Genomic DNA, 24,707 nt, shown 5'->3' with positions numbered 1-24,707 from the left:
TGACCTTCCAGGATTCTACTTGTAACTGGCCTTTACCTCATCCTGTTGCCCCCTTGCCCACCTTTCCAGGCAGCTGGTCACTTCATTCCAAGGGAAGGCACCAAGGGGACCAGGGGGGACTCCCACCTTTGACCTGCCGCTGACCTCAGGCCTCTGACCTGTCTTCTGGGCCTAACATCTGAGCACCAGAGAGGGACCTTGTTGAGGGCCTTGATGGGGCCCTGCGTTCACCCACTTTTCCCAGACCTTGAGGTCACAGCACCTCCTCTCTCATCTGGAGCACCCCCACCTTCCTAATCAGGTCCCTCCTCTATTCCTCTGCCTTCCGAACAATTCATTTCCCACCTAGTGTTGAGAGAGTAGCTAAAACCCAAGTCTGGTGTATCTGTAAATAGCAGGGCCCAGTAGCATGGACCTGGTGCCTGTAGTACCAGCTCCTTGGAAGGCTGAGGTGAGAGGATCGCTTGAGCCTGGGAGATCAAAGCTGCAGTGAGCTGAGATTGTGCCCCTGCACTCCAGCCTAGGCGACACAGTGAGACCCTGTTTCCAAAAAAAATAATAATAAAATAAAATAAAAAAGATGCCAGACTTAGTGGCTCAAGTCTGTAATCCCAGCAGAACTTTGGGAGGCTGAGGTGGGCGGATCACGAGGTCAGGAAATCGAGATCGTCCTGGCTAACACAGTGAAACCCCGTCTCCACCAAAAATATAAAAAATTAGCTGGACGTTGTGGCGGGCGCCTGTAGTCCCAGCAACTCAGGAGGCTGAGGCAGGAGAATCACTTGAACCCGGGAGGCAGAGGTTGTAGTGAGCGGAGATTGTGCCGCTGCACTACAGCCTGGGTGACAGAGCAAGACTCCGTCTCAAAAATACATATATATATGTATAATAGATATATAATATAATATATATAACAGATATATAATATATATCTATTATATCTATTATATATAATAGATATATATTATAGATATATTATAGATATGATTTATAATAATTATGTAACAGTGAGACCCCATTTCTAAAAATAAAAAAGAAAGAAATATTTGTAAATAAGTAATATTTCCTTTTTGTTTTTTGAAACAGAGTCTCACTGTGTCACCCAGGCTGGAGTGCAGGGGTGCAATCTCAGCTAACTGCAATCTCAGCCTCCTGAGTTCAAGCGATCCTCCCACCTCAGCCTCCCTAGGATCTGGGACCACAGGTGCACACCACCATGCCTGGCTAATTTTTTGTAGAGACGGCTTTCATCATATTGCCCAGGTTGGTCTTGAACTCCTAAGCTCAGGGGATCTGCCTGCCTTGACCTCCCAAAGTGCTGGGATTATAGGTGTACCCTTCTACACTCTCTCTCCAGTAATATTTCTGATAAAGAAGTATTTCTGGGCCAGGAGTGGTGTCTCACACCTGTAATCCTAGCACTTTGGGAGGTCAAGATGGGTGGATCCCTTGAGGTCGGGAGTTTCAAACCAGCCCAGGCAGCATGCCAAAACCCTGTCTCTACTAAAAATACAAAAAATCAGCCAAGCTTGATGGCACACACCTGTAGTCCCAGCTACTCAGGAGGCTGCAGCAGGAGGATTGCTTGAGTCCGGGAAGTGGAGGTTGCAGTTAGCTGAGATTGTGCCCCTGCACTCCAGTCTGGGTGACAGAGAAAGGTCACCTACACATGTTTAAGGAGCTCCTGCACATATCTCAAGCCGTTGACAAGAAAGCAAGTACAGTCTGGATTGCAAACAGTGTATAAATTAAACTCCAGCCTGTTTTTTTTTTTTTTTTTTTTTTTGAGACAGGGTCTGACTCTGTCACCCAGGCTGGAGTGCAGTGGCACAATCTGGGGCTCACTGCAACCTCTGCCTCGCAGGTTCAAGTGATTATCCCACCTCAGCTTCCTGAGTAGCTGGGACTACAGGCACGCACCACCACACCCGGCTAATTTTTTGTATTTTTAGTAGAGACAGGGTTTCACCGTGTTGACCAGGCTAGTCTCGAACTCCTGACCTCAGGTGATCCGCCTGCCTTGGCCTCCCAAAGTGCTAGGATTACAGGCGTGAGCTACCACAACTGGCCTCCAGCTGATTTTTGACAGCCACATTGTTGCTATAGTATCCTTTTCAGGAGTGATGGTGATGGTCTCTGGTTCTCCTCATTCCCACAAAGGTTGTTGAACTATAGCACCACTAACACTGAGAATGCTAAGGGCTCTAACCCAGGCTTTCTCCCAGGTTCTCTGGTGTGTGCCCTCCTGGTGACAATGAAATTGAAGCTAATTGCTTTCACTGGTTGAGTCTCTGATCTTGAGTGGCTGTGTCCACATTTCTTTTTTTTTTTTTTTTTCCCCCCTCTGGTAGGAATAACTACTTTTCTGCATCCATACTCCATAGACTCTGTCATTTTCAGACATCCTGGGATGAAAAGATTTGGCTTTTTTTTGTTTGTTTGTTTCCTGAGACAGGGTCTGGCTGTGCCGCCCAGGCTGGAATGCAGTGGCTTAATCGTGGCTCACTGCAACCTTGACCTCCCAGGCTCAGGTGATCCTCCCACTTCAGCCTCCCTAGTAACTGGGACTATAGGTAGGTGCCACTACGGTCGGCTCATTTTTGTATTTTTTGTAGAGATGAGTTTTTGACATATTGCCCAGGCTGATCTCGAACCCCTGGACTCAAGCAATCCTCCCACCTCAACCTCCCAAAGTGCTGGGATTACAGGAGTGAGCCACTGTGCTTGGTTTTCACTCTTAGGCTATTAAACAATGAAGGTAGTTATTGATCCTATCTCTTTCATATTCTTCTTGTTTTTTTTTGGGGGGGGCGGTGGGAATGAGTCTCGCTCTGTCGCCCAGGCTGGGCTCACTGCAACCTCCACCTCCCAGGTTCAAGTGATTCTCCTGCCTCAGCCTCCTGAGTAGCTGGCATTACAGGTGCACACCACCACACCCGGCTAATTTTTGTATTTTTATTAGAGATGGGGGTTTCACCATGTTGGTCAGGCTGGCATATTCTTCTTTCTAAGAACTGAAAGTGAGGGGGCTGTATGGAATCTCTTCATGCACCAGGAACTGAGTTCTGAAGATGATCTTATTATTATCAGTATTTTTCAGATGAATTCTCACTTTGTTGCCCAGGCTAGAGTGCAGTGGTTCAATCTTGGCTCACTGCAACCTCTGCCTTCCAAGTTCAAGTGATTCTCCTGCCTCAGCCTCCCAAGTAGCTGGAATGACAGGCACCTGCCACCACATCTGGCTAATTTTTATATTTTTAGTAGAGACAGGTATTTCACCCTGTTGGCCAGGCTGGTCTCGAACTCCTGACCTCGAGTGATCCACCTGCCTCGGCATCCCAAAGTGCTGGGATTACAGGTGTGAGCCACCGTGCCCAGCTGAAGATGATCTTACTAAATTGCTGTTCTGATAATCATGGATTGACACTGTTCCTTTCCTTTATTGTGAAAAAGCTAAACTTGGCTGGGCATGGTGGCTCATATCTGTAATCCCAGCACTTTGGGAGAGTGAGGTGGGAGGATTGCTTGAGGCCAGGAGTTTGAGACCAGCCTGGGCAACATAGGGAGACCCCCATCTCTATTATTATTATTATTATTATTATATGTATTTTTTTTTTGAGATGGAGTCTCGCTCTGTCGCCCAGGCTGGAGTGCAGTGGCCGGATCTCAGCTCACTGCAAGCTCCGCCTCCCAGGTTCACGCCATTCTCCTGCCTCAGCCTCCCGAGTAGCTGGGACTACAGGCGCCCACCACCTCGCCCAGCTAGTTTTTTGTATTTTTTAGTAGAGACGGGGTTTCACCGTGTTAGCCAGGATGGTCTCGATCTCCTGACCTCGTGATCCGCCCGTCTCGGCCTCCCAAAGTGCTGGGATTACAGGCTTGAGCCACTGCGCCCGGCCGCCATCTCTATTATTAAAAAAAAAAAAAAAAAAAAAAAAAAAAAATTAAAGAAAAAATTAAAAACCCTCTAAAAGCCTTTTGGGAATCTTCAATAAAAACATGGGACCTATTTCATAAATAAACTTTCTTTTTTTCCTTTGCGACTCAGTCTTGCTCTGTCACCAGGTTGGAGTGCAGTGGCACGGTATCGGCTCACTGCAACCTCTGCCTCCCAGGTTCAAGCAATTCTCCTGCATCAGCCTCCCAAGTAGCTGGGCCTACAGGCATGTGCCACCACAACCAGCTAATTTTTGTATTTTTAGTAGAGTCAGGGTTTCACCATGTTGGCTACGATGGTCTCAATGTATTGCCTGCCTGGCCTCTGAAAGTGCTGGGATTACAGGCATAAGCCACTGTGCCTGGCCTTTTGTTGTTGTTGTTTTTTGAGATGGAGTCTCGCTCTGTCTCCCAGGCTGGAGTACAGTGCTGCGACCTCGGCTCACTGCAACCTCCACCTTCCGGGTTCAAGCAATTCTCCTGCCTCAGCCTCCAGACTAGCTGGGATTACAGGTGTGTGCCACCACACCTGGCTAATTTTTGTATTTGTAGTAGAAATGGGGTTTTGCCATGTTGGCCAAGCTGGTCTCGATCTGCTGACCTCAGGTGATCCACCTGCCTTGGCCTCCCAAAGTGCTGTGATTATAAGCGTAAGCTGCTGTGCCCAGTCAAAAGATCATATATTATGTATAGAAATAATAAGATCAGCCAGGTGCGGTGGCTCACGCCTATAATTCCAGGACTTTGGGAGGCTGAAGTGGATGGATTACCTGAGGTCAGGAGTTCGAGACCAGCCTGGCTAACATGATGAAACCCGGTCTCTACTAAAAATTCAAAAAATTAGCCAGGCATGGTGGCTCGTGCCTGTAATCCCAGCTACTTGGGAGGCTGAGGCAGGAGAATCACTTGAACCTCAGAGGAGGAGTTTGCAGTGAGCCGAGGTCGAGGTCGCACCATTGCACTCCAGCTTGGGCAACAAGAGAGAAACAATGTCTCAAAAAAACCAAAACCAAAACCAAAAAACAAACAAAAAAACCCAAGAAATAATAAGACCATTTGGAATTACTGGACTAATAGAATAGTTAAGATTTCTATAGAAGCAACAAAATGTATTTTGAAAGGGCTGCTAACTATTGATACTGACAGTATTTCATTCCTGTGAGTGATTCAAGCATATTATAAATAGCTAGTAAAAGCCTGGCCAGCATGGCTACTAAAAATACAAAAAATTCACCGGACGTGGCGGTGCACGCCTCTACTCCCAGATACTTGGAAGACTGAGGCACAAGAACTGACAGCCCTGGAGGCGGAGGTTGCAGTGAGCCAAGATCGTGCCACTGCACTCCAGCCAGGATGACAGAGCAAGATTCTGTCGCAAAAATAAAAATAAATAAATACCTCATAAAGGGAATAGAGCCTGTGGGGGGTTGAGCAAAATGTACTAGCTGTACCCGCACTGAGTATAACGGCTTTACGATTATGAGGAAACAATCTTTTTTTTTTTTTTTTTTTTGAGATAAAGTCTTGCTCTGTCGCTCAGGCTGGAGTGCGGTGGTGCGATCTCGGCTTGCTACAACCTCTACCTCCCAGGTTCAAGTGATTCTCCTGCCTCAGCTACCCAAGTAGCTGAGATAATAGGCACCTGCCACCACACCCAGCTAATTTTTGTATTTTTAGTAGAGACAGGGTTTCATCATGTTGGCCAGGCTTGTCTTGAACTCCTGACCTCAGGTGATTCACCCGCCTTGGCCTCCCACAGAGTTGGGATTACAGGCATAAGCCACCGCGCCCAGCCCCAGCCAAAATCTTTAATAGCAATGCAGAAAAAGGAAAAAAAAAACAGGCCAGGCGCGGTGGCTCATGACTGTAATTCCAGCATTTTGGGAGGCCGAGGTGAGCAGATCACTTGAGGTTAGGAGTTCGAGATCAGCCTGGCCAACATGGCGAAACCCCACTAGCCGGGCGAGGTGGCGGGCGCCTGTAGTCCCAGCTACTCGGGAGGCTGAGGCAGGAGAATGGCGTGAACCCGGGAGGCGGAGCTTGCAGTGAGCAGAGATCCGGCCACTGCACTCCAGCCTGGGCGACAGAGCGAGACTCCGTCTCAAAAAAAAAAAAAAAAAAAACAACAACAACATGGCAAAACCCCATCTCTACTAAAAATACAAAAATTAGTCAGGCGTACTGGCCCCAGGCCTGTAATCCCAGCTACTTGAGAGACTGAGGCAGGAGAATTGCTTGGACCCGGGAGGCAGAGGTTGCAGTGAGCCAAGATCATGCCACTGCACTCCTGCCTGGGCGACAGAACAAGGCTACATCTCAAAAAAAAAAAAAAAAGTCAACAAGACAAACAACTTAGTTTCATCCACAAATATGTTGCAAGGGGGCAAAAGACATAAAAAGAGGAACCCATAGACCAAAAGAGACTTACAGAAAACTGGCCTCGACCAAATGCAATTGGGGACCTTGTTTGTATTTTTGTTTAATTTAATTTTATTTTTTGAGATGGAGTTTCACTCTTGTTGCCCAGGCTGGAGTGCAGTGGCGCAATCTCGGCTCACTGCAACCTCCGCCTCCTGGGTTCAAGCATTTCTCCTGCCTCAGCCTCCTGAGTAGCTGGGATTATAGGCGCATGCCACAGCACCCAGCTAATTTTTGTATTTTTAGTAGAGACGGGGTTTTGCCATGTTGGCCATGTTCATCTCTCCTGACCTCAGGTGGTCTGCCTGCCTCGGCCAACCAAAGTGCTAGGATTACAGGCGTGAGCCACTGTGCCTGGCCCTGTATTTTTATTTTTTATTTTTTTTTCAGAACTAAAAGAGACTTACAGAAAACTAGCCTCAACCAAATGCAATTGGGGACCTTGTTTGTATTTTTATTTATTTATTCAGAACTAAAAATAAATGATCTATTGGGCAGGTGTGGTGGCTCACGCCTGAAAGCCTAACACTTTGGGAGGCTGAGGTAGGGGGATCATTTAAGCCCAGGACTTCACCAACCTGGATAACATGATGAAACTTCGGCTCTACAAAAAATACAGAAATTAACTTGAGCGTGGGAGGGGGAGGTTGCAGTGAGCAGAGATTGCGCCACTGCACTGCAGCCTGGATGACAGAGCAAGACTGTCTCAAAACTATGGGGACAGTAAATAACAGATCAGCGGTTGCCAGGGGTTAGTGAGAAGAGAGGGATGAATAGGCAGTGCATGAATGACTTAGCGCAGGGAAACTACTCCATGTGATACTATATTGATGGGTTCATGCTTTACACGTTTGTCCAACCCCACAGAACGTACAACAGCAAGAGTGAACCCTCATGTAAAGTACAAACTTCAGGAGAAAATGATATGTCAGTGGAGGTTCATAGATTTTTTTTTTTTTTTTTTTTCAGATGGAGTGTCGCTCCGCCGCCCAGGTTGGAGTGCAGTAGCACGATCTTGGCTCACTGCAACCTCCACCTCCACCTCCCGGGTTCAAGCAATTCTCCTGCCTCAGCCTCCTGAGTAGCTGGGAGTACAGGTGCCCACCACCATGCATGGCTAGTTTTTGTATTTTTAGTAGAGATGGGGTTTCACCATGTTGCCCAGGCTGGTCTTGAACTCCTGACCTCCCAAAGTGCTGGGATTACAGGCATGAACCACCGTGTCTGCCGAGGCTCACAGATTCTAACAAATGTATCACTGTGGTACAGGATGTGGACAGCAAGAGAGGTTGTGCAGGGGGGTTGGGGGGAAGGGGGCATAGGAGAACTCTGTATTTTCCACTCAGCTTTGCTGTAAACCTAAAACTGTTCTAAACAAATTGAGTTGTTATCCTATTACTCAAGAGGCTAAGGTGGGAGGATCACTTGAGCCCAGGAGTTTGAGACCAGGCTGGGCAGCAGAGTAAGACTCTGTATCTACAAAAAATTTTAGAATTAGCCAGATGGCCAGGTGTGGTGGCTCACACCTATAATCTCAGCACTTTTGGAGGCTGAGGTGGGCGTATCACCTAAGGTCAGGAGTTCAAGACCAGTGTGGCCAACATGGTGAAACCCTGTCTCTACTAAAAATACAAAAATTAGCTGGGCATGGTGGCGGGTGCCTGTAATCCCACTACTGGGGAGGCTGAGGCAGGAGAATCACTTGAACTCAGGAGGTGGAGGTTGCACTGAGCTAAGACCGTGCTATTGCACTCCAGCCTAGGTGACATAGTGAGACTCCTTCTCCAAAAAAAATAAAATAAATAAAATAAAAAATTAGCCAGGTGACGTGGCAGGAGCCTATAGTCCCAGCTCTTACAGAGGCTGAGGTGGGAAGATCACTTGAGCCTGGGAGGTCAAGGTTGCAGTGAGCTGTAATAGCACCACTACACTCCAGTGTGGGTGGCAGAGTGAGACCCAGTCCCCAACCCCACAAAAAAGTCCTTTTGGGGATATTTAAGTGCCTTTCACAAATGTGTCTGACTCATAATCTATCTCACCATCTCAAGTCACACAGGTTAAGTAGAAACACTTTGCCGAACACCAGAATAACAGTAATACATTTTTTCTTTTTTTTTTTCCAGACAGTCTTGCTCTATCGCTCAGGCTAAAGTGCAGTGGTGCGATCTCAGCTCAATGCACTCTGCCTCCCAGTTCAAGTGATTCTCCCACCTCAGCCTCTAGAGTAGCTGAGATTACAGGCGTGTGCCACCACACCTGGCTAATTTTTGTATTTTTTTTCTCTCAAATCTTAATTTTGTTTCCTCAACAAGAACAAACTTGGTAAATAACCAAGACTGTTCACGGTTTCATTTTGTTTTTTTTTAAGTTCTAGGGTACATGTGCACCATGTGCAGGTTACATAGGTATAACATGTGACATGTTGGTTTGCTGCACCCATTAACTCATCATTTATATTAGGTATTTCTCCTAATGCTATCCCTCCCGCAGGCCCCTACCCCACAACAGGCCCCGGTGTGGGTATGTGATGTTCCCCGACCTGTGTCCAAGTGATCTCATTGTTCAATTCCCACCTGTGAATGAGAACATGCAGTGTTTGGTTTTCTGTCCTTGTGATAGTTTGCTGAGAATGATGGTTTCCAGCTTCATCCATGCCCCTGCAAAGGATATAAACTCATCCTTTTTTATGGCTACATAGTATTCCATGGTGTATATGTGCCACATTTTCTTAATCCAGTCTATCATTGATAGACATTTGGGTTGGTTCCAAGTCTTTGCTACTGTGAATAGTGCCACAATAAACATATGGGTGCTTGTGTCTTTATTTTTTTTGAGACAGAGTTTTGCTCTTGTCACCCAGGCTGGAGTGCAATGGCTCGATCTTGGCTTACTGCAACCTCTGCCTCCTGGGTTCAAGTGATTCTCCTGCCTCAGCCTCCCAAGTAGCTGGGATTACAGGCGCCTACCACAATGCCCAGCTAATTTTTGTATTTTTAGTAGAGAAGGGGTTTTGCCATGTTGGGCAGGCTGGTCTCAAACTCCTGACCTCAACTGATCCGCCCGTCTCGGCCTTTCCAAGTGCTGTGCTGGGATTACAGGCTTGAGCCACTGTACCCAGCCAACTTCATTTTTAAAATTTTTATTTAAAAATAATATAGGCCAGGCATAGTGGCTCACGCCTGAAATCCCAACACTTTGGGAGGCCAAAGCAGGCAGATCACCTGAGGTCAGGAGTTTGAGAGCAGCCTGACCAACATGGTGAAACCCCCTCTCTACTAAAAATACAAAATTAGCCAGATGTGGTGGTATATGCTTGTAATCTCAGCTACTCAGGAGGCTGAGGCAGGAGAATCGCTTGAACCCAGAAGCGGAAGGTTGCAGTAAGCCAAGATCGAGCCATTGCACTCCAACCTGAAGAACAAGAGCAAAACTCTGTCAAATAAATAAATAAATAAATAAATAAATAAATAAATGCACAGGGTCTCCCTATGTTGCCCAGGCTGGTCTAGAACTCCTGGACTCAAGGGATCCTCCTGTTTCACCCTCCCAAAGTGCTGGGGTTATAGGCAATGAGCCACTGCGCCCAGCCAACAATAATATTGTATATTTATTAAGCACTTGTTTGCATGTCTTTCTGCTAAGCATTTCACAGACACCACCTCATGAGCTCTTTACATGAGTCCTATGAGATAGCAAGTGAGTAGTTATTGGCCAGGCGCAATGGCTCACGCCTGTAATCCCAGCACTTTGGGAGGGAGAGGCAAGTGGATCACCTGAGGTCAGGAGTTCAAGACCAGCCTGGCCAATATGGGAAACCTCATCTCTACTAAAAATACAAAAATTTAGCCGGGCGTGGTGGCAGTCACCTGTAGTCCCAGCTACTCGGGAGGCTGAGGCAAGAGAATGGTGTGAACCTGGGAGGCGGGGCTTGCAGTGAGCCGAGATCGCACCACTGCACTCCAGCCTGGGTGACAGAGTGAGACTCCGTCTCGAAACGCAAAAACAAAAACAAAAAAATTAGCTGGGTGTGGTAGCACATGCCTGTAATCCCAGCTACTCAGGAAGGCAGGAAAATTGCTTGAACCCGGGAGGCGGAGGTTGCAGTGAGCCAAGATCGTGCCAGTGCACTCCAGCCTGGGCGACAAAGGGAGACTCCATCTGAAAACAAAAAAAGACTCCATCTCAAAAAAAAAAAAAAAAAAACGTTGAGGCCTGGTGTGGTGGCTCACCACCATGTAATCCTAGAGCTTTGAGACACCAAGATGGATGCGTTGCTTGAGCTCAGGATTTTGAGATCAGCCTGGACAACATGGCAAAACGCAGTCTCTACAAAAAGTACCAAAAAAAAACAATTAGCCTGGTATGGTGATGCAGGCCTGTGGTCCCAGCTACTGGGGAGGTTGAGGCCAGAGGATCACTTGAGCCCAAGAGGTGGAGGTTGCAGTGAGCTGAGATTGAGCCACTGCACTCCAGCCTGGGTGACAGAACCAGACGCTGTCCAAAAAAATAAAACTGTTAAAGAGTTGAATCCAGCTACCTCTGCACTGTCTCATGCTAGCTGCTGTCCACAGGAGACCAGACCCCCAGCTAACCCACCTTCCTGAAAGAGGGCTCCAAGAATCACGGGCTCCAGCAGAGGAAACAGGAGTTTATTACCAGATGGTGGAAATGGTAGGCGTCAAGTTTGGAAGCTGGGGGTTCAAGGGCCGGATTAGTGACCCTACACATCGTGGGTCCTTCAAAATCATGGTCAGGTTCACGGCCATGGAAGAAAAGTAAGTTCATGGAGGTGGGGTCTCCAGACAGGAGTAAGGCACAGGGTGTAGGTGAGGTTGACGTCCCCCTCTTGGTTTCATCCTGGGGCAGGGAGCAGAAGGCCCGGTCTGCAGCCACTGCCTGGTTCAATCCTCCCAGGCAGGGCTGCCATTGTGCCTCAGCACACGCTGAACACGGAAGGGGCCTGGCCTTGGTACTTCTCATGGACTGTCTTCAGGATGGGTATGAGGTTCTTGAAGGTTGGGCGGAAGGACGCCTCTGTCTCCCAGCAGTTCTTCATGAGATGATAGACCTAGAAGGAAACACCAGGGCTGGTGGGGGCTGCCCTCTCCACAGCAGGATGGTGGGGTCAGGGAAAGACAAAGGAAGTCTCACCTCACAGGGACATTTGTCAGGTCGTGGCAGCCTCTCCCCTCGTTCCAGCAACTCGGTGAGTCTCAGAACTGTCATCTGACCTTGGGTGATGCCTATGAGCTCAAGGAATTTCTACAGGAGAAACAAGGCAAGCTCTTTTCAAGAGGCAATGAAAGCCGGGCACAGTGGCTCATGCCTGTAATCGCAGCACTTTGGGAGGCTGAGGTGGGTGGATCACCTGAAGTCAGGAGTTCGAGACCAGCCTGGCCAACATGGTGAAACCCCATCTCTACTAAAAATACAAAAATTAGCTGGGCGTGGTGGCGGGCGCCTATAATCCCAGCTACTTGGGAGGCTGAGGCAGGAGGATCACTTGAACCTAGGAGGTGGACGTTGCAGTGAGCTGATATTGTGCCATTGCACTCCAGCCTGGGCTACAAGTGTGAAACTCCATCACAGAAAAAAGAAAAAAGAAATGACTCTGCAACTTCATGAAATCGACTGCATGGGTTCTAATCCCACCTCTTACACTTCTCAGCTGTGTGACTTTGAATTTGAGTTCACTTCTCTGGGCCTCAGTTTTCTCATCCGTAAAATAGGGTAATAACATCCGCCACCAGGGATTACTGTGAACGTTAGACTAATATTCATAGAGTAAGCCTGAGTCAGGTGTTTGCTGTTATTAAGCCTCACAGCAGGTTGTTCTTATCATCCAGAAATTTTTTTTGAGACAGTCTCTCGCTCTTTCACCCAGGCTGGAGTGCAATGGCATGATCTTAGCTCACTGCAACCTCCGCCTCCTGGGTTCAAGCAATTCTCCCTGCCTCAGCCTCCTGAGTAGTGGGGATTACAGGCACCTGCCACCACACCCGGCTAATTTTTGTACTTTTAGTAGAGACGGGGTTTCGCCATGTTGGCCAGGCTGGTCTTGAACTCCTGACCTCAGGTGATCCACCCACCTCAGCCTCCCAAAGTGCTGGGATTACAGGTATGAGCCACTGCTCCCGGCTTTTTTTTTTTTTTTTTCAGATACACGGTCTTGGGAGGCTGAGGCACAAGAATCGCTTGGGCAACAAATATGAAACTCCATTAAAGTTTCACATTTAATGGAGGTGGAGGGAGGTGGAGGTTGCAGTAAGCAGAGATCCGCCCCTGCTCTCCAGCCTGGGCGACAGAGCGAGACTGTCTTTTAAAAAAAAAAAAAAAAAAAAAAAAAAAAAATGGCCGGGCGCGGTGGCTCACACCTGTAATCCCAGCACTTTGGGAGGCCAAGGCGGGCGGATCAAAAGGTCAGGAAATCGAGACCATCCTGACTAACACGGTGAAGTCCCGTCTCCACTTAAAATACAAAAAAAAAAAAAAAAATTAGCCGGCCGTGGTGGCAGGCGCCTGTAGTCCCAGCTACTCGGGAGGCTGAGGCAGGAGAATGGCGTGAACCCGGGAGGCGGAGCTTGCAGTGAGCCGAGATCGCGCCACTGCACTCCAGCCTGGGCGACAGAGAGAGACTCCGTCTAAAAAAAGAAAAAGAAAAAAAAGAAGATGCGAGGTCTCACTACATTGCCCAGGCTGTTCTCGAACTCCTGGGTTCAAGCAGTGCTCTCGCCCCCGAGCTCCCAGTGTTGGGATTACAGGAGTGAGCCACCGGGCTAGCCTTTTTATTCTCACAAAAGCACTTTGGAATAAGCCCCTAACACACCCTTGGCTCCTCCCCCAAAGTCAGGGCTGGCCAATCCCTGTGGCCCATGACTACGCATTGATAGACCTGGGAGTGCACACATGAATCAAGCTGGACCAATCAGACCAAGTCCTGAGAATTAAGCAGAAAAAAAGGCCACTAGGACCCTGAGCCAGAGGTATGGGTTCCCTGAGGGCTAGGGGGCACTATTACCACCACACAGAGAGAAACCTTGCCTGACAGATGCTACCACAAAGAACAGTAGATCCGAGAGATGGAGAACAGGATTCCTGATGAGATCCGAGGGTCCAGGATGAAGTCCCTGGCTCCCCCATCCATGAAGTTTGCAAATAGCAGAATAAATTGTTCCTATTTTGCCTGCCTCCGTTTGAGGGTTTCTGTCACAATTTGTGGCTCCCTGCACTGTAGGTGGGCCATTTTACAGATCAGTACTGTGAGCTCTTGTGGGTGAGTACTGGCGAGAGTGAGGAGCCAGGATGTGAACGCATGCTTTTCAATTTTTTTTTTTTTTAATGGAGTTTCACATTTGTTGCCCAGGCTGGAGTACCGTGGTGCGGTCTCGGCTCACTGCAACCTCTGCCTCCCGGGTTCAAGTTATTCTCCTGCCTCAGCCTTCCCAGTAGCTGGGATTACAGGCGCCCGCCACCACGCCCGGCTAATTTGTGTATTTTTAGTAAAGACGGGCTTTCACCATATTGGCCAGGCTGGTCTCGAACTACTTACCTCAAGTGATCCGCCCTCCTTGGCCTCCCAACGGGCTGTGATTACAGGCGTGAGCAACCATGCTTGGCAGGGTTTTTTTTTTTTTTTTTTTTTTAACACTTGCCATGGACTTGCATGTCTTTTTTTTTTTTTTTTTTTGAGATGGAGTCTCCCTCTTGTCACCCAGGCTGGAGTGCGGTGGCACGATCTCGGGCTCACTGTAACCTCCGTCTCCGGGTTCAAGCGATTCTCCTGCCTCAGCCTCTCAAGTAGCAGGGATTACAGGCACACACCACCATGCTAGCTAATTTTTTTTTTTTTTTTTTTTTTGTATTTTTAGTAGAGACGGGGTTTCACCATGATGGTCAAGCTGGTTTTGAACTCCTGACCTCAAGTGATCCGCCCGTCTCGGCCTCCCAAAGTGCTAGATTACAGATGTGAGCCACCGCGCCCGGCCTAACTACATGGTTTTCTAATTGCTCTAGCAAACTCCCGGTGGGGCTGCGGGCCTGGCTCTCACCGTGGGGGGGCTCTGGCTGGAGTCACAGTGCGTCAGCAGCTCATACAGGGTCACCCCGAAGGACCAGACATCGGACGCATAGTAGAACTTATACTCTTTCAGGCACTCTGGGGCATACCTAGGGGAAGGGGGTCACTCAGGCCTCGGGGGGCTGCACTGAGGGTTTGGGGATCAGACCAGGCTGAAGCCCTCACCTGAGACTGAAGGACCCTCTGGGCTCAGTTGGGACCCACCCTAAAGAGCGCAGCCTGAGCGGGGTGAGGCGTTCATTGGCTAGGCCGGGTTAACCCTGCTCACCAGGCCAAGCCGCACTCTATGCACAGCCCCTTGCCTCCATAGGCCCCACTCCCGCACGCACTTCACCGAGACCATGCCGTCATGAGACTCAGCATCCATCTACTCCACCCTGCCTGTTCCAAGTGACCCCAGCACCCCCTCAGACTGCACCCCGCCTGATCACCAGAACACGGGGCTGTCCCCATCCTCGCGCACGCGGTAGTACTCGTGGCCTTCGGGCACGGCCTTGGCTAGGCCAAAGTCCCCGATCTTGACCAGCTTGTCGTTGTCCAGCAGCACGTTGCGCGCGGCTAGGTCTCGGTGGATGTAGTGCTGCGCGTGCAGATAGGCCATGCCCTGGGGGCGGGGCAGGGCTCGTCAGTTTCAACAGGGCGGGGTTCGGCTGGGGGCGACCGCAGGACCTGAGCAGCCAGCAAGGCTGGGGGACAGTCAGGTCAGGCCTGTGGCTACCCGGCCGCTGGAGAGGGCCGGATGGCACGTGGCACCAAGCAAAAGGAGGTTAAGCCAGAGAGCAGGGACGGGGCTAGACTAGCAACGCTGGGCAGGAGGGCGAGTTGGGAGGGGCCAAGCCTGCAGTGCGTGGTCGCTTGGAGGAGGTGGTGTGGCCAAGCGAGCCGACCAATTCGGAGGTCAGCGCAAGGACAAGAGGGCCTGGGCAAATAAGCAGGGGCGGAGCGTGAGAGCAGACTGCATCGGACAGCTGAGGCCAGCCCAAGCTGAAGAGGAAGGGGCAAGCTCCGGAAGCAGGGGCGGGGCCGACCCACCTCGCAGATCTGCTGGGCGAAGAGCAGCAGCTGGGCCAGCCCGACGCTGTGCCGGGGCAGGTAGTCTCGGAGGCTGCCCAGGGGCACGTACTCCATGACCAGCTGCAGCGACTTCTCGCCTGCCGCGGAGAGGGGCGGCCCCCGTGGGGGGCGATAAAGGGCGGGCCGGGGATCGCCTACCCTGAGCCCAGCAGAGCCCCTCCAGTGTCGGGAGGGAAGGCCAAGACCCGCGCACAGAACCCCATTCTCACTTGAGGGAGCTGCTGGTGGCTCCCGTCCCTCCTGGCCCCAGCAGGTAGCACCCCCCAGATAGGAAGGAGGCAGCCTGACCACGCTCACCCAGCTGCCAAGAATCGCGTCCTGCAGCCTGGGGTTGAGTCTCTAATTGGCTAGGCCAGACTGGCCCCGCCCACAAGGCCACACCCACGCTCTAATCACGCCCCCTCGAGTATCGAGGGATTGCCGGGTCCCGCCCACCTTGGTCCTCGCAGCAGCCCTTGTACTTGACGATGTGCTCGTGATAGAGCGTGCGCAGAATCTCAATCTCCTGCTTCCAGCCCGAGCGGTGCTGGGGGCCGCAGTCTGCCTTAAGGGCTTTCACCGCCACCATCTCGCCAGTGCCGTCGTTGGTCGGATCGTAGCAGTACAAACTGACCTTGCCGAAGTGACCCTGGTCGGGAGCGCACCAGGGTCAGCTCCACCTCCCCAATCCCTGCACCACTCCCCAACCCCCGATTTCCCAGGCCACTCCTCCAGGCACATCCTTTCGGAATACCCCAGGCCCAGCCCACTCTGCGCTATTAAGACTCCCTGGCACCTAGACCTCCCTCAAAGCAGAGGGTCTCACCCACATCTCCTGAGAATCACCTTAGGCAGGTATTTATCCTCAACCCCCAAACTCCTCCCCGACCAGGTGGGCCTTTTAGCAGCCCGGGCCCCACCCTCACCTCGCCCAGATCTCGGATCTTTTTCAAATAGCGCTTGTGGAAAACCGTAGGGTCTGACGCCGATGAGTCCGGGTTCACAATCAAGACATCAGCAAGATCTGGAAGAGCTGCGGTGGGTAAAGGCCTGACCCCGATCCTTTCCCCAGCAGGCACACACTTGGGAGTTACAAAGCCAGCTACAGCTACCCCAGGATCTGATCCCAGAGGTAAGAAAACTTTTTCCTGCAACAGCTGAATCCACTTACTGTCCAAAATGATGCAGAGTTGGCTGCATCAACACTGACACCTGTTTGGGAGGCCGAGGCGGGAGGATCACTTGAGCCCAGGAGTTCGAGACCAGCCTGGACAACATGGTGAAACCCCATCTCCACAAAAAAGTTAAAAAAAAAAAAAATTAGCCAGGTGTGGTGGCACGTGCCTGTGGTCCCAGCTACTCAGGAGGCTGAGGTAGGAGGATTGTTTGAGCCCAGGAGTTTCGAGGCTGCAGTGAATCTGGACCACAGAGAGAGACTGTCTCTTTAAAAAAAAGAAAGAAAGAAAAAGAAAAAACAGAAAAACCTGACATCTGGAAGTTCTGAGATTGGATAGAAGGCACAGATATTTCATAGAGAAAAAAGAAAAACTGGTCAGGTGTGGTGGCTCACACCTGTAATCCCAGCACTTTGGGAGGCTGAGGCAGGAGGATCCCTAGAGCTCAGGAGTTCCAGGCTGCAGTGAGCCATGATCGTGTCTGTGAATAGCCACCACAATTCTGCCTGACAACACAGCAAGACCTAGTCTTTAAAACAAAAAAAGAGAAAGAAAAATGTGATATGACCAGTTGAAAATGGCATATTAGGCCGGGCATGGTGGCTCATGCCTGTAATCCCAGCACTTTGGGAGGATGAGGAGGGTGGATCACCTGAGGTCAGGAGTTTGAGACCAGCCTAGCCGACATAGTGAAACCCTGTCTCTACTAAAAATACAAAAATTAGCTGGACATGGTGGCGGACACCTGTAATCCCAGCTACTCGGGAGGCTGAAGCAAGAGAATTGCTCAACCCGGGAGGCGGAAGTTGCAGTGGACCAAGATCACGCCATTGCACTCCAGCCTGGGCAACAAGAGCAAAACTCCATCTAAAAAAAAAAAAAAGAAAGAAAAAGAAAGAAAGAAAGAAAAAGAAAATAGGCCAGGCACAGTGGCTCACACCTGTAATCCCAGCACTTTGGGAGGCCAAGGCGGGTGGATCACGAGATCAAGAGATCGAGACCATCCTGGCCAATATGGTGAATTCTCATCTCTACTAAAAATACAAAAACTAGCTGGGCGTGGTGGCGGGTGCCTGTAGTCCCAGCTACTCGAGAGGCTGAGGCAGGAGAATTACTTGAACCCAGGAGGCGGAGGTTGCAGTGACCCAAGATTGCACCACTGCACTCCACCCTGGCAACAGAGTGAGACTCTGTTTCAAAACAAAAAAAAAAGAAATAAAATAACATTAATTTTTTTAAGAAAACAATACAAAAATTCTTTTTTTTTTTTTTTTTTTTTTTTTTTTTGAGACGGAGTCTCGCTCTGTCGCCCAGGCTGGAGTGCAGTGGCGCAATCTCGGCTCACTGCAAGCTCCGCCTCCCGGGTTCACGCCATTCTCCTGCCTCAGCCTCCCGAGTAGCTGGGACTACAGGCGCCCGCCACTGCGCCCGGCTAATTTTTTCTATTTTTAGTAGAGACGGGGTTTCACCATGATCTCGATCTCCTGACCTTGTGATCCGCCCGCCTCGGCCTCCCAAAGTGCTGGGATTACAGGCGTGAGCCACCGCGCCCGGCCCAAAAATTCTTTAAAAAGAAAAAAAAAAAAACAAAAAACTGTAATGGTCTAAATCTCTAATCCAAAGAAGTTGTGTCTCTGCCCAGACAAAACATTAAGGAGGCCAGGCACAGTGGCTCATGCCTGTAATCCCAGCAATTTGGGAGGCTGAGGCAGATAGATCGTTTGAGGTCTAGAGTTTGAGACCAGCCTGGCCAACATGGCAAAACCCCACCTGTACTAAAAATACAAAAATTAGCCGGGCAAAGTGGCACGTGCTTGTGATCCTAGCTGCTTGGGAGGCTGAGGTGGGAGGATTGCTTGAACCCAGGAGGTGGAGGTTGCAGTGAGCCAAGATCGCATCACTGTGCTCCAGGCTGGGTGACAGAGCAAGATTCCATCGCAAAATAAATAAATAAATACATTAATTAATTAATAATAAATAAAGGAGAGCTCAGGGCAGCCAGGCAGGGCATGCTTATGAACGCCACTGCAAACAATTGGCACACACCCTGAACCACTGTGCGGACACCTCTCGTGCGCTGTAGGCATAAAGCAGGGATCCCAGCCCCGTCCCACTTCCCCAGGGTCCCAGCACTGGGATGGAGCTCACTGTGGGGCTGCAGCCGGGTGAGGTCACGCAGGATGGTACGGAATGAAGGCCTCTGGGTTGGCTCATAGGTCAGACACTGGCTGGTGAGTGTGGCCAGCTCTGGGCAGGAGGGCTCGGGCAGCCGGTGCTGCCTCTGGTAGAAATGCTCCTTCTGTTGGGGAAGGGACTCAGAGGAGTCAACATCCTCCCCTCGCCCCCACCCCTTCCCCAAGAGGCAGAGTCAAGCCCCCACAGTGGACCGCCAGGTGCCCACTCTTATCAGTCCCATTATACAGATGAGGCAACTGAGGCTCCACAAAGTGGGAGGACGTGCTCACAGCCGCAGAGCCAAGCCTGGGACCCAGGTCCAGTGATTATGCAGAGCTGGAGTGTCACAGTCAGCCTCCAGCCCGGAGGTCCCCTCTCGCCCCTCCTGTAGACCACAGCTCCTCAATACACTGAAGCCTCAGCCTTTGCACAGGCCATGCACTCTGCCTAGGCTGCCCTTCTTAGCCGGACTTGTTGGCATAATTCTACACTTAGATAAAACCTTTTCTGGGAACAGGCACTATGGCTCATGCCTGTAATCCCAGCACTTTGGGAGGCCAAGGCGGGCAGATCACCTGAGGTCAGGAGTTCAAGACCAGCCTGACCAATATGCTGAAACCCTGTCTCTACAAAAAACACAAAAATTAGCCAGGCGTGGTGGCATGTGCCTATAATCCCCTCTACTCGGGAGGCTGAGACAGAATCACTTGAACCTGGAAGGTGAAGGTTGCAGTGAGCCGAAATCATGCCATTGCATTCCAGCCTGGGCAACAAGGCGAAACTTCGTCTTAAAAAAAAAAAAAAAAACCATCACTCACAAACCTCCTCTGGGAAGCCTTGTCTGACTCCGCTGCTGAGTGAGGCACATCCTCCACCCCTCTTCCCCACTTCGCAGCCTGGGCCTCTCCCATCACTGCCCTGGTCACTCTGCCTAAAACTGTAATCAAGTCTCTCACTTGCCTTGTGTGTACCAGGCACAAGTGACTTCCACAAGGACCTAAAAAGGCTAGGACTACATTGAGCCCCAACCAGTGGACTACCTGCTGGTGGCCCAGACAGACTTGAAGTCACGAGACCAGAGGGGAGGCAGCTTTGAGCTCTGATTCTGTCCTCTGGATTCCCTGGAGGGGTCCCCATCGTGGGGAGGGCCCAAGGGTCTCCTAGACATACCTCGGAGGAGCTGCGGCTCTGCAGCGGGGCCTCTCCATCAAAGCAGATCTCCAGGAGGGTGGCACCAAACCCCCACTTGTCCATGGCAATGCTTAGGCTGTTGGGCCCACCTGAGAGGCATTCGGGGGCCATCCAGGGGATCCGCTCCACCCGCTCTGGGAGGCCAAGGTCAGAGGTCACCAAGGGTGAAAGGAGCAGGGGAAGCCCCCGACTGTGCCCAGGTCCCCTCGGGTACTCACCCTCCCTGGAGAGGGCGCCGAGGCCCACACCGGGATCACTCAGCTTGATGAAGGGGCTCGTGCCCTCTGCCAGCCCCAGCCGAGCCAGCAGGATGTTCCGGCCACACACATTACCATGTACCAGGTTCTTGTTCTCCTGAGGTGGGCAGGAGAGGGGGTGTGGCCACTCAGGAGGGGCACAGATGCCAACCCCAAACCTGGACCCCATAGGGACAGTCAATGTGAAAAGGACAACTGTGATCATCACTGGGTTTCTTTTTGTTTTGTTTTTTGAGGGGGTTATTGTTTTTCTTTTGTTTTTTTTCGACAGGGGCTCATTCTGTCTCTCAGGCTGGAGTATAGTGACACAAACATAGCTCACTGCAGCCTCAAACTCCAGGGCTCAAGTCTTCCATAGCTAGAATTACAGGTGCACACCACCACGGCTGGCTCATTCTTAAATTTTTGGTAGAGATGGGGTCTAGCTATGCTGCTGTCCAGGCTGGGGTGCAGTGGTGTGATCATAGCTTACTATGGCCTCAAATTCCTGGGCCCAGGTGATCCTCCCACCTCAGCTTCTTGAGTACCTGGGCCTACAGGTGCAAGTTACCACATCGGCTAATTTTTTTTTTTTTTGAGACAGAGTCTCACTCTGTCACCCAGGCTGAAGTGCAGTGGCACGATCTCGGCTCACTGCAACCTCTGCCTCCCAGGTTCAAGCGATTCTACTTCCTCAGCCTCCCAAGTAGCTGGGATTATAGGCATGCACCACCACGCCCAGCTAATTTTTTTATTTTTAGTAGAGATGGGGTTTCACCGTATTGGTCAGGCTGGTCTTGAACTCCTGACCTTGTGATTTGCCTGCCTCAGCCTCCCAAAGTGCTGGGATTACAGGCATGAGCCACCGTGCCCGGCCTCACATTGGCTAATTTTTTTTTGTATTTTTAGCAGAGGTAAGGTTTCACCATATTGGCCAGGCTGGTCTCAAACTCCTGACCCCAGGTGATCCACCTGCCTTGGCCTCCCAAACTGCTGGGATTACAGGTGTGAGCCACCACGCCTGGCTATTTGTTTATTTTTTAAAGACGGGGCCAGTTGGGCGTGGTAGCTCACACCTAGAATCCCAGCACTTTGGGAGGCTGAGGCGGGTGGATCACAAGGTCAGAAGTTCAAGACCAGCCTGACCAACATGGTGAAACCCCATCTCTACTAAAAATATAAAAATTAGCTGGGCATGGTGGCAGGCACCTGTAATCCCAGCTACTCCGGAGGCTGAGGTGGGAGAATCATTTGAACTCGGGAGGCAAAGGTTGCAGTAAGCCGAGATCATGCCATTGTACTCTAGCCTGGGCGACAGGGTGAAACTCCATCTAAAAAAAAAAAAAAAAAAAAGACGGGGTCTCGCCCTGTTGCCCAGGCGGGTCTCGATCTCCTGGGTTCCTGGCCCTCCCTGACTGACACAGGCCACACACCAGGTAGCTGAGGGCGCTGGCCAGCTGCTGGGCCACCACCATCTTCCAAGCCATGGGCACATGGCCCCGCTTCCTCCGCAGCCACACGTCCAGGGGTCCGTGCTCCACGTACTCTGTCACCATGATATCTGCAAAGACACAGCTGCTCTGGGGCGACCTGCCTGCTTCTGCCCTCTGGATGGCAGGGAATTGGGGGAGAGGCCAGGGAGGGACCTGGCATGTGGCTGGGGAGATGTCAGGGCAGAGGTGTGGGTGGAGTTTGGTCAGGGTTGAGAGTGAGTTTGGGGAGAGAAGAAATGGGGAATGCAGCAAAGGCAGTGGTGGATGAGGGCATTGGGGTCCAGGTGGTGTGGGGCATGGAGGAAGTTGAAGTTCAAGAGAGAAAGGTGGGCCGGGCATAGTGGTTCACGCCTGTAATCCCAGCACTTTGAGAGGCTGAGGTAGGTGGATCACCTGAGGTCAGGAGTTTGAGGGCAGCCTGCCCAACATGATGAAACCCCATCGCTACTAAAAAAAAAAAAAAATACAGGCAATGCGGTGGCTCACGCCTGTAATCCCAGCATTTTGGGAGGCCGAAGCAGGCAGATCAGAAGTTCAGGATTTCGAGACCAGCCTGGCCAATATGTTGAAATCCCATCTTTACTAAAGATACAGAAAATTATGGTGAAACCCTGTCTCTACTAAAAATACAAAAAAATTAGCTGGGCGTGGTTGTGGGCGCCTGTAGTTCCAGCTACTCAGGAGGCTGAGGCAGGAGAATGGTATGAATCTGGGAGGCGGAGCTTGCAGTGAGCCGAGATCGCGCCACTGCACTCCAGCCTGGGCGACAGAGTGAGATTGCGTCTCAAAAAGAAAAACAAAACGAAACAAAACAAAACAACTTGGGAGGCTGAGGCGGGAAGATCCCTTGAGCCCAGGAGTTTGAGACCAGCCTAGGCAATATAGTGAGACCCCCATCTCTACAAAAAATTTTTAAAAATCGGCCGGGCGCAGTGGCTCACGCCTGTAATCCCAGCACTTTGGGAGGCCGAGGCCGGCGGATCACAAGGTCAGGAGATCGAGACCATGGTGAAACCCCATCTCTACTAAAAATAGAAAAAATTAGCCGGGCGCAGTGGAGGGTGCCTGTAGTCCCAGCTACTCCGGAGGCTGAGGCAGGAGAATGGCGTGAACCCAGGAGGCGGAGCTTGCAGTGAGCCGAGATTGCGCCACTGCACTCCAGCCTGGGCGACAGAGCGAGACTCCGTCTCAAAAAAAAAAAAAAAAAAAAAAAAAAATTTTTAAATCAGCTGGGTGTCCCACCTCCTCCACAGCACATGCCTGTGATCCCAGGTGCTCAAGAAGCTGAGGCGGGAGGATCGCTTGAGTCCAGGAGGTTGAAGCTTCAGTGAGCCATGATGGCACCACTGCATTGCAGCCTGGGCAACAGAGGGAGACCCTGTCTCACAAAAAAGGAGATAAAGGTGAGCCTACAAAGTAAGCAACTAGGGATGGGGGGGATGGCCATGGATAAGCAGACGCTGGGGGCTTGAGGTTGGGGTTTAAGTGATGTTTGGGTACCAGAGTAGTCAGGGGGCTGTGGGTCAGGGCGTCAGCCAGGGTCCAGGGGAAAGTGGGGAAGATGCACACATATACGGGGGGTTGAGGGATGGGCGGGTCTAGGGTTGCTCTGTACAAGGGCTTTATTATTATTATTATTTTTTTTTTTTTGAGACAGAGTCTCTCCCTGTCACCCAGGCTGGCGTGTAGTGGTACAATCATGGCTCACTGCAGCCTTGAACTCCTGGGTTCAAGTGATCCTCCCATTTCAGCCTCCCAAGTAGCTAGGACTACAGGTACATGTCCCCATGCCTGGTCCTAATTTTTAAATTTTTTCTTTTTCTTTTTCTTTTTTTTTTTTTTTTTGAGACGGAGTCTCGCTCTGTCGCCCGGGCTGGAGTGCAGTGGCCGGATCTTAGCTCACTGCAAGCTCCGCCTCCGGGTTTACGCCATTCTCCTGCCTCAGCCTCCCGAGTAGCTGGGACTACAGGCGCCCGCCACCTCGCCCGGCTAGTTTTTTGTATTTTTTTTTAGTAGAGACGGGGTTTCACCGTGTTAGCCAGGATGGTCTCGATCTCCTGACCTCGTGATCCACCCGTCTCGGCCTCCCAAAGTGCTGGGATTACAGGCTTGAGCCACCGCGCCCAGCCTCTTTGTTTTTTTTTTTTTTTTTTTTTTTTTTTTGAGACGGAGTCTGGCTTTGTCACCCAGGCTGGAGTGCAGTGGCCGGATCTCTGCTCACCGCAAGCTCCTCCTCCCGGGTTTACGCCATTCTCCTGCCTCAGCCTCCGGAGTAGCTGGGACTACAGGCGCCCGCCACCTCGCCCGGCTAGTTTTTTGTACTTTTTAGTAGAGACGGGGTTTCACCGTGTTAGCCAGGATGGTCTCGATCTCCTGACCTCATGATCCGCCCGTCTCGGCCTCCCAAAGTGCTGGGATTACAGGCTTGAGCCACCGCGCCCGGCCTTTTTTTTTTTTTTTTTTTTTTGAGACAGAGTCTTGCTCTGTGGCCCAGGCTAGAGTGCAGTGGTGCGATCTCGTCTCACTGCAAGCTCCGCCTCCTGGGTTCCCCCCATTCTCCTGCCTCAGCCTCCTGAGTAGCTGGGACTACAGGCACCCGCCACCACGCCTGGCTAATTTTTTGTATTTTTAGTAGAAACAGGGTTTCACCATGTTAGCCAGGATGGTCTCGATCTCCTGACCTCGTGATCTCCTGATCCGCCCACCGTGGCCTCCCAGAGTGCTGGGATTACAGGCGTGAGCCACTGCACCTGACCAATTTTTAAATTTTTTGTAAAGATAGGGTCTGGCCATGTTACCCAGGCTGGTCTTGAACTCCTGGGTTTAAGCGATCCTCCCACCTCAGCCTCCTAAAGTGCTGGGATAGGTGTGAGCCACCACACGTAGCCTATACAAGGAGTTTTGAGCTACCTGCAGAGGAAAGGAAGAGGCGGGGTTAGGCAGGGTTGGATGT

The 24,707-nt window shown here is 50.9% G+C and overlaps 1 protein-coding gene across 10 annotated transcripts in view; it reads right to left on the bottom strand.

Moving 5' to 3' along the window:
* Positions 1 to 10,987: 10,987 nt before the first annotated feature.
* Positions 10,988 to 24,707, bottom strand: part of TYK2 (tyrosine kinase 2) — a 37,470-nt gene continuing 23,750 nt past the window's right edge. For 6 of the 10 annotated variants that reach the window (XM_037992199.2, XM_037992201.2, XM_037992200.2 and 3 more), the window contains 11 exons: positions 21,695 to 21,822; positions 20,244 to 20,379; positions 20,005 to 20,159; positions 18,808 to 18,958; positions 16,411 to 16,517; positions 15,941 to 16,133; positions 15,464 to 15,582; positions 14,863 to 15,035; positions 14,403 to 14,520; positions 11,506 to 11,616; positions 10,988 to 11,422 (listed from right to left, as the gene is read on the bottom strand). In XM_037992199.2, the coding sequence (XP_037848127.1) occupies positions 11,288 to 11,422; positions 11,506 to 11,616; positions 14,403 to 14,520; positions 14,863 to 15,035; positions 15,464 to 15,582; positions 15,941 to 16,133; positions 16,411 to 16,517; positions 18,808 to 18,958; positions 20,005 to 20,159; positions 20,244 to 20,379; positions 21,695 to 21,822 (1,526 nt within the window). In that variant the 3' untranslated portion in view covers positions 10,988 to 11,287. The remainder of the gene's footprint in view (positions 11,423 to 11,505; positions 11,617 to 14,402; positions 14,521 to 14,862; positions 15,036 to 15,463; positions 15,583 to 15,940; positions 16,134 to 16,410; positions 16,518 to 18,807; positions 18,959 to 20,004; positions 20,160 to 20,243; positions 20,380 to 21,694; positions 21,823 to 24,707) is intronic. The other 4 variants (XM_037992203.2, XM_073016966.1, XM_073016965.1 and 1 more) reach the window with 2 other exon arrangements.

The sequence above is a fragment of the Chlorocebus sabaeus genome, chromosome 6 (genome assembly GCF_047675955.1).
Source record: "Chlorocebus sabaeus isolate Y175 chromosome 6, mChlSab1.0.hap1, whole genome shotgun sequence".
Classification (NCBI taxonomy): Eukaryota; Metazoa; Chordata; class Mammalia; order Primates; family Cercopithecidae; genus Chlorocebus; species Chlorocebus sabaeus.
This window is presented reverse-complemented; position numbering and strand designations above follow the sequence as displayed.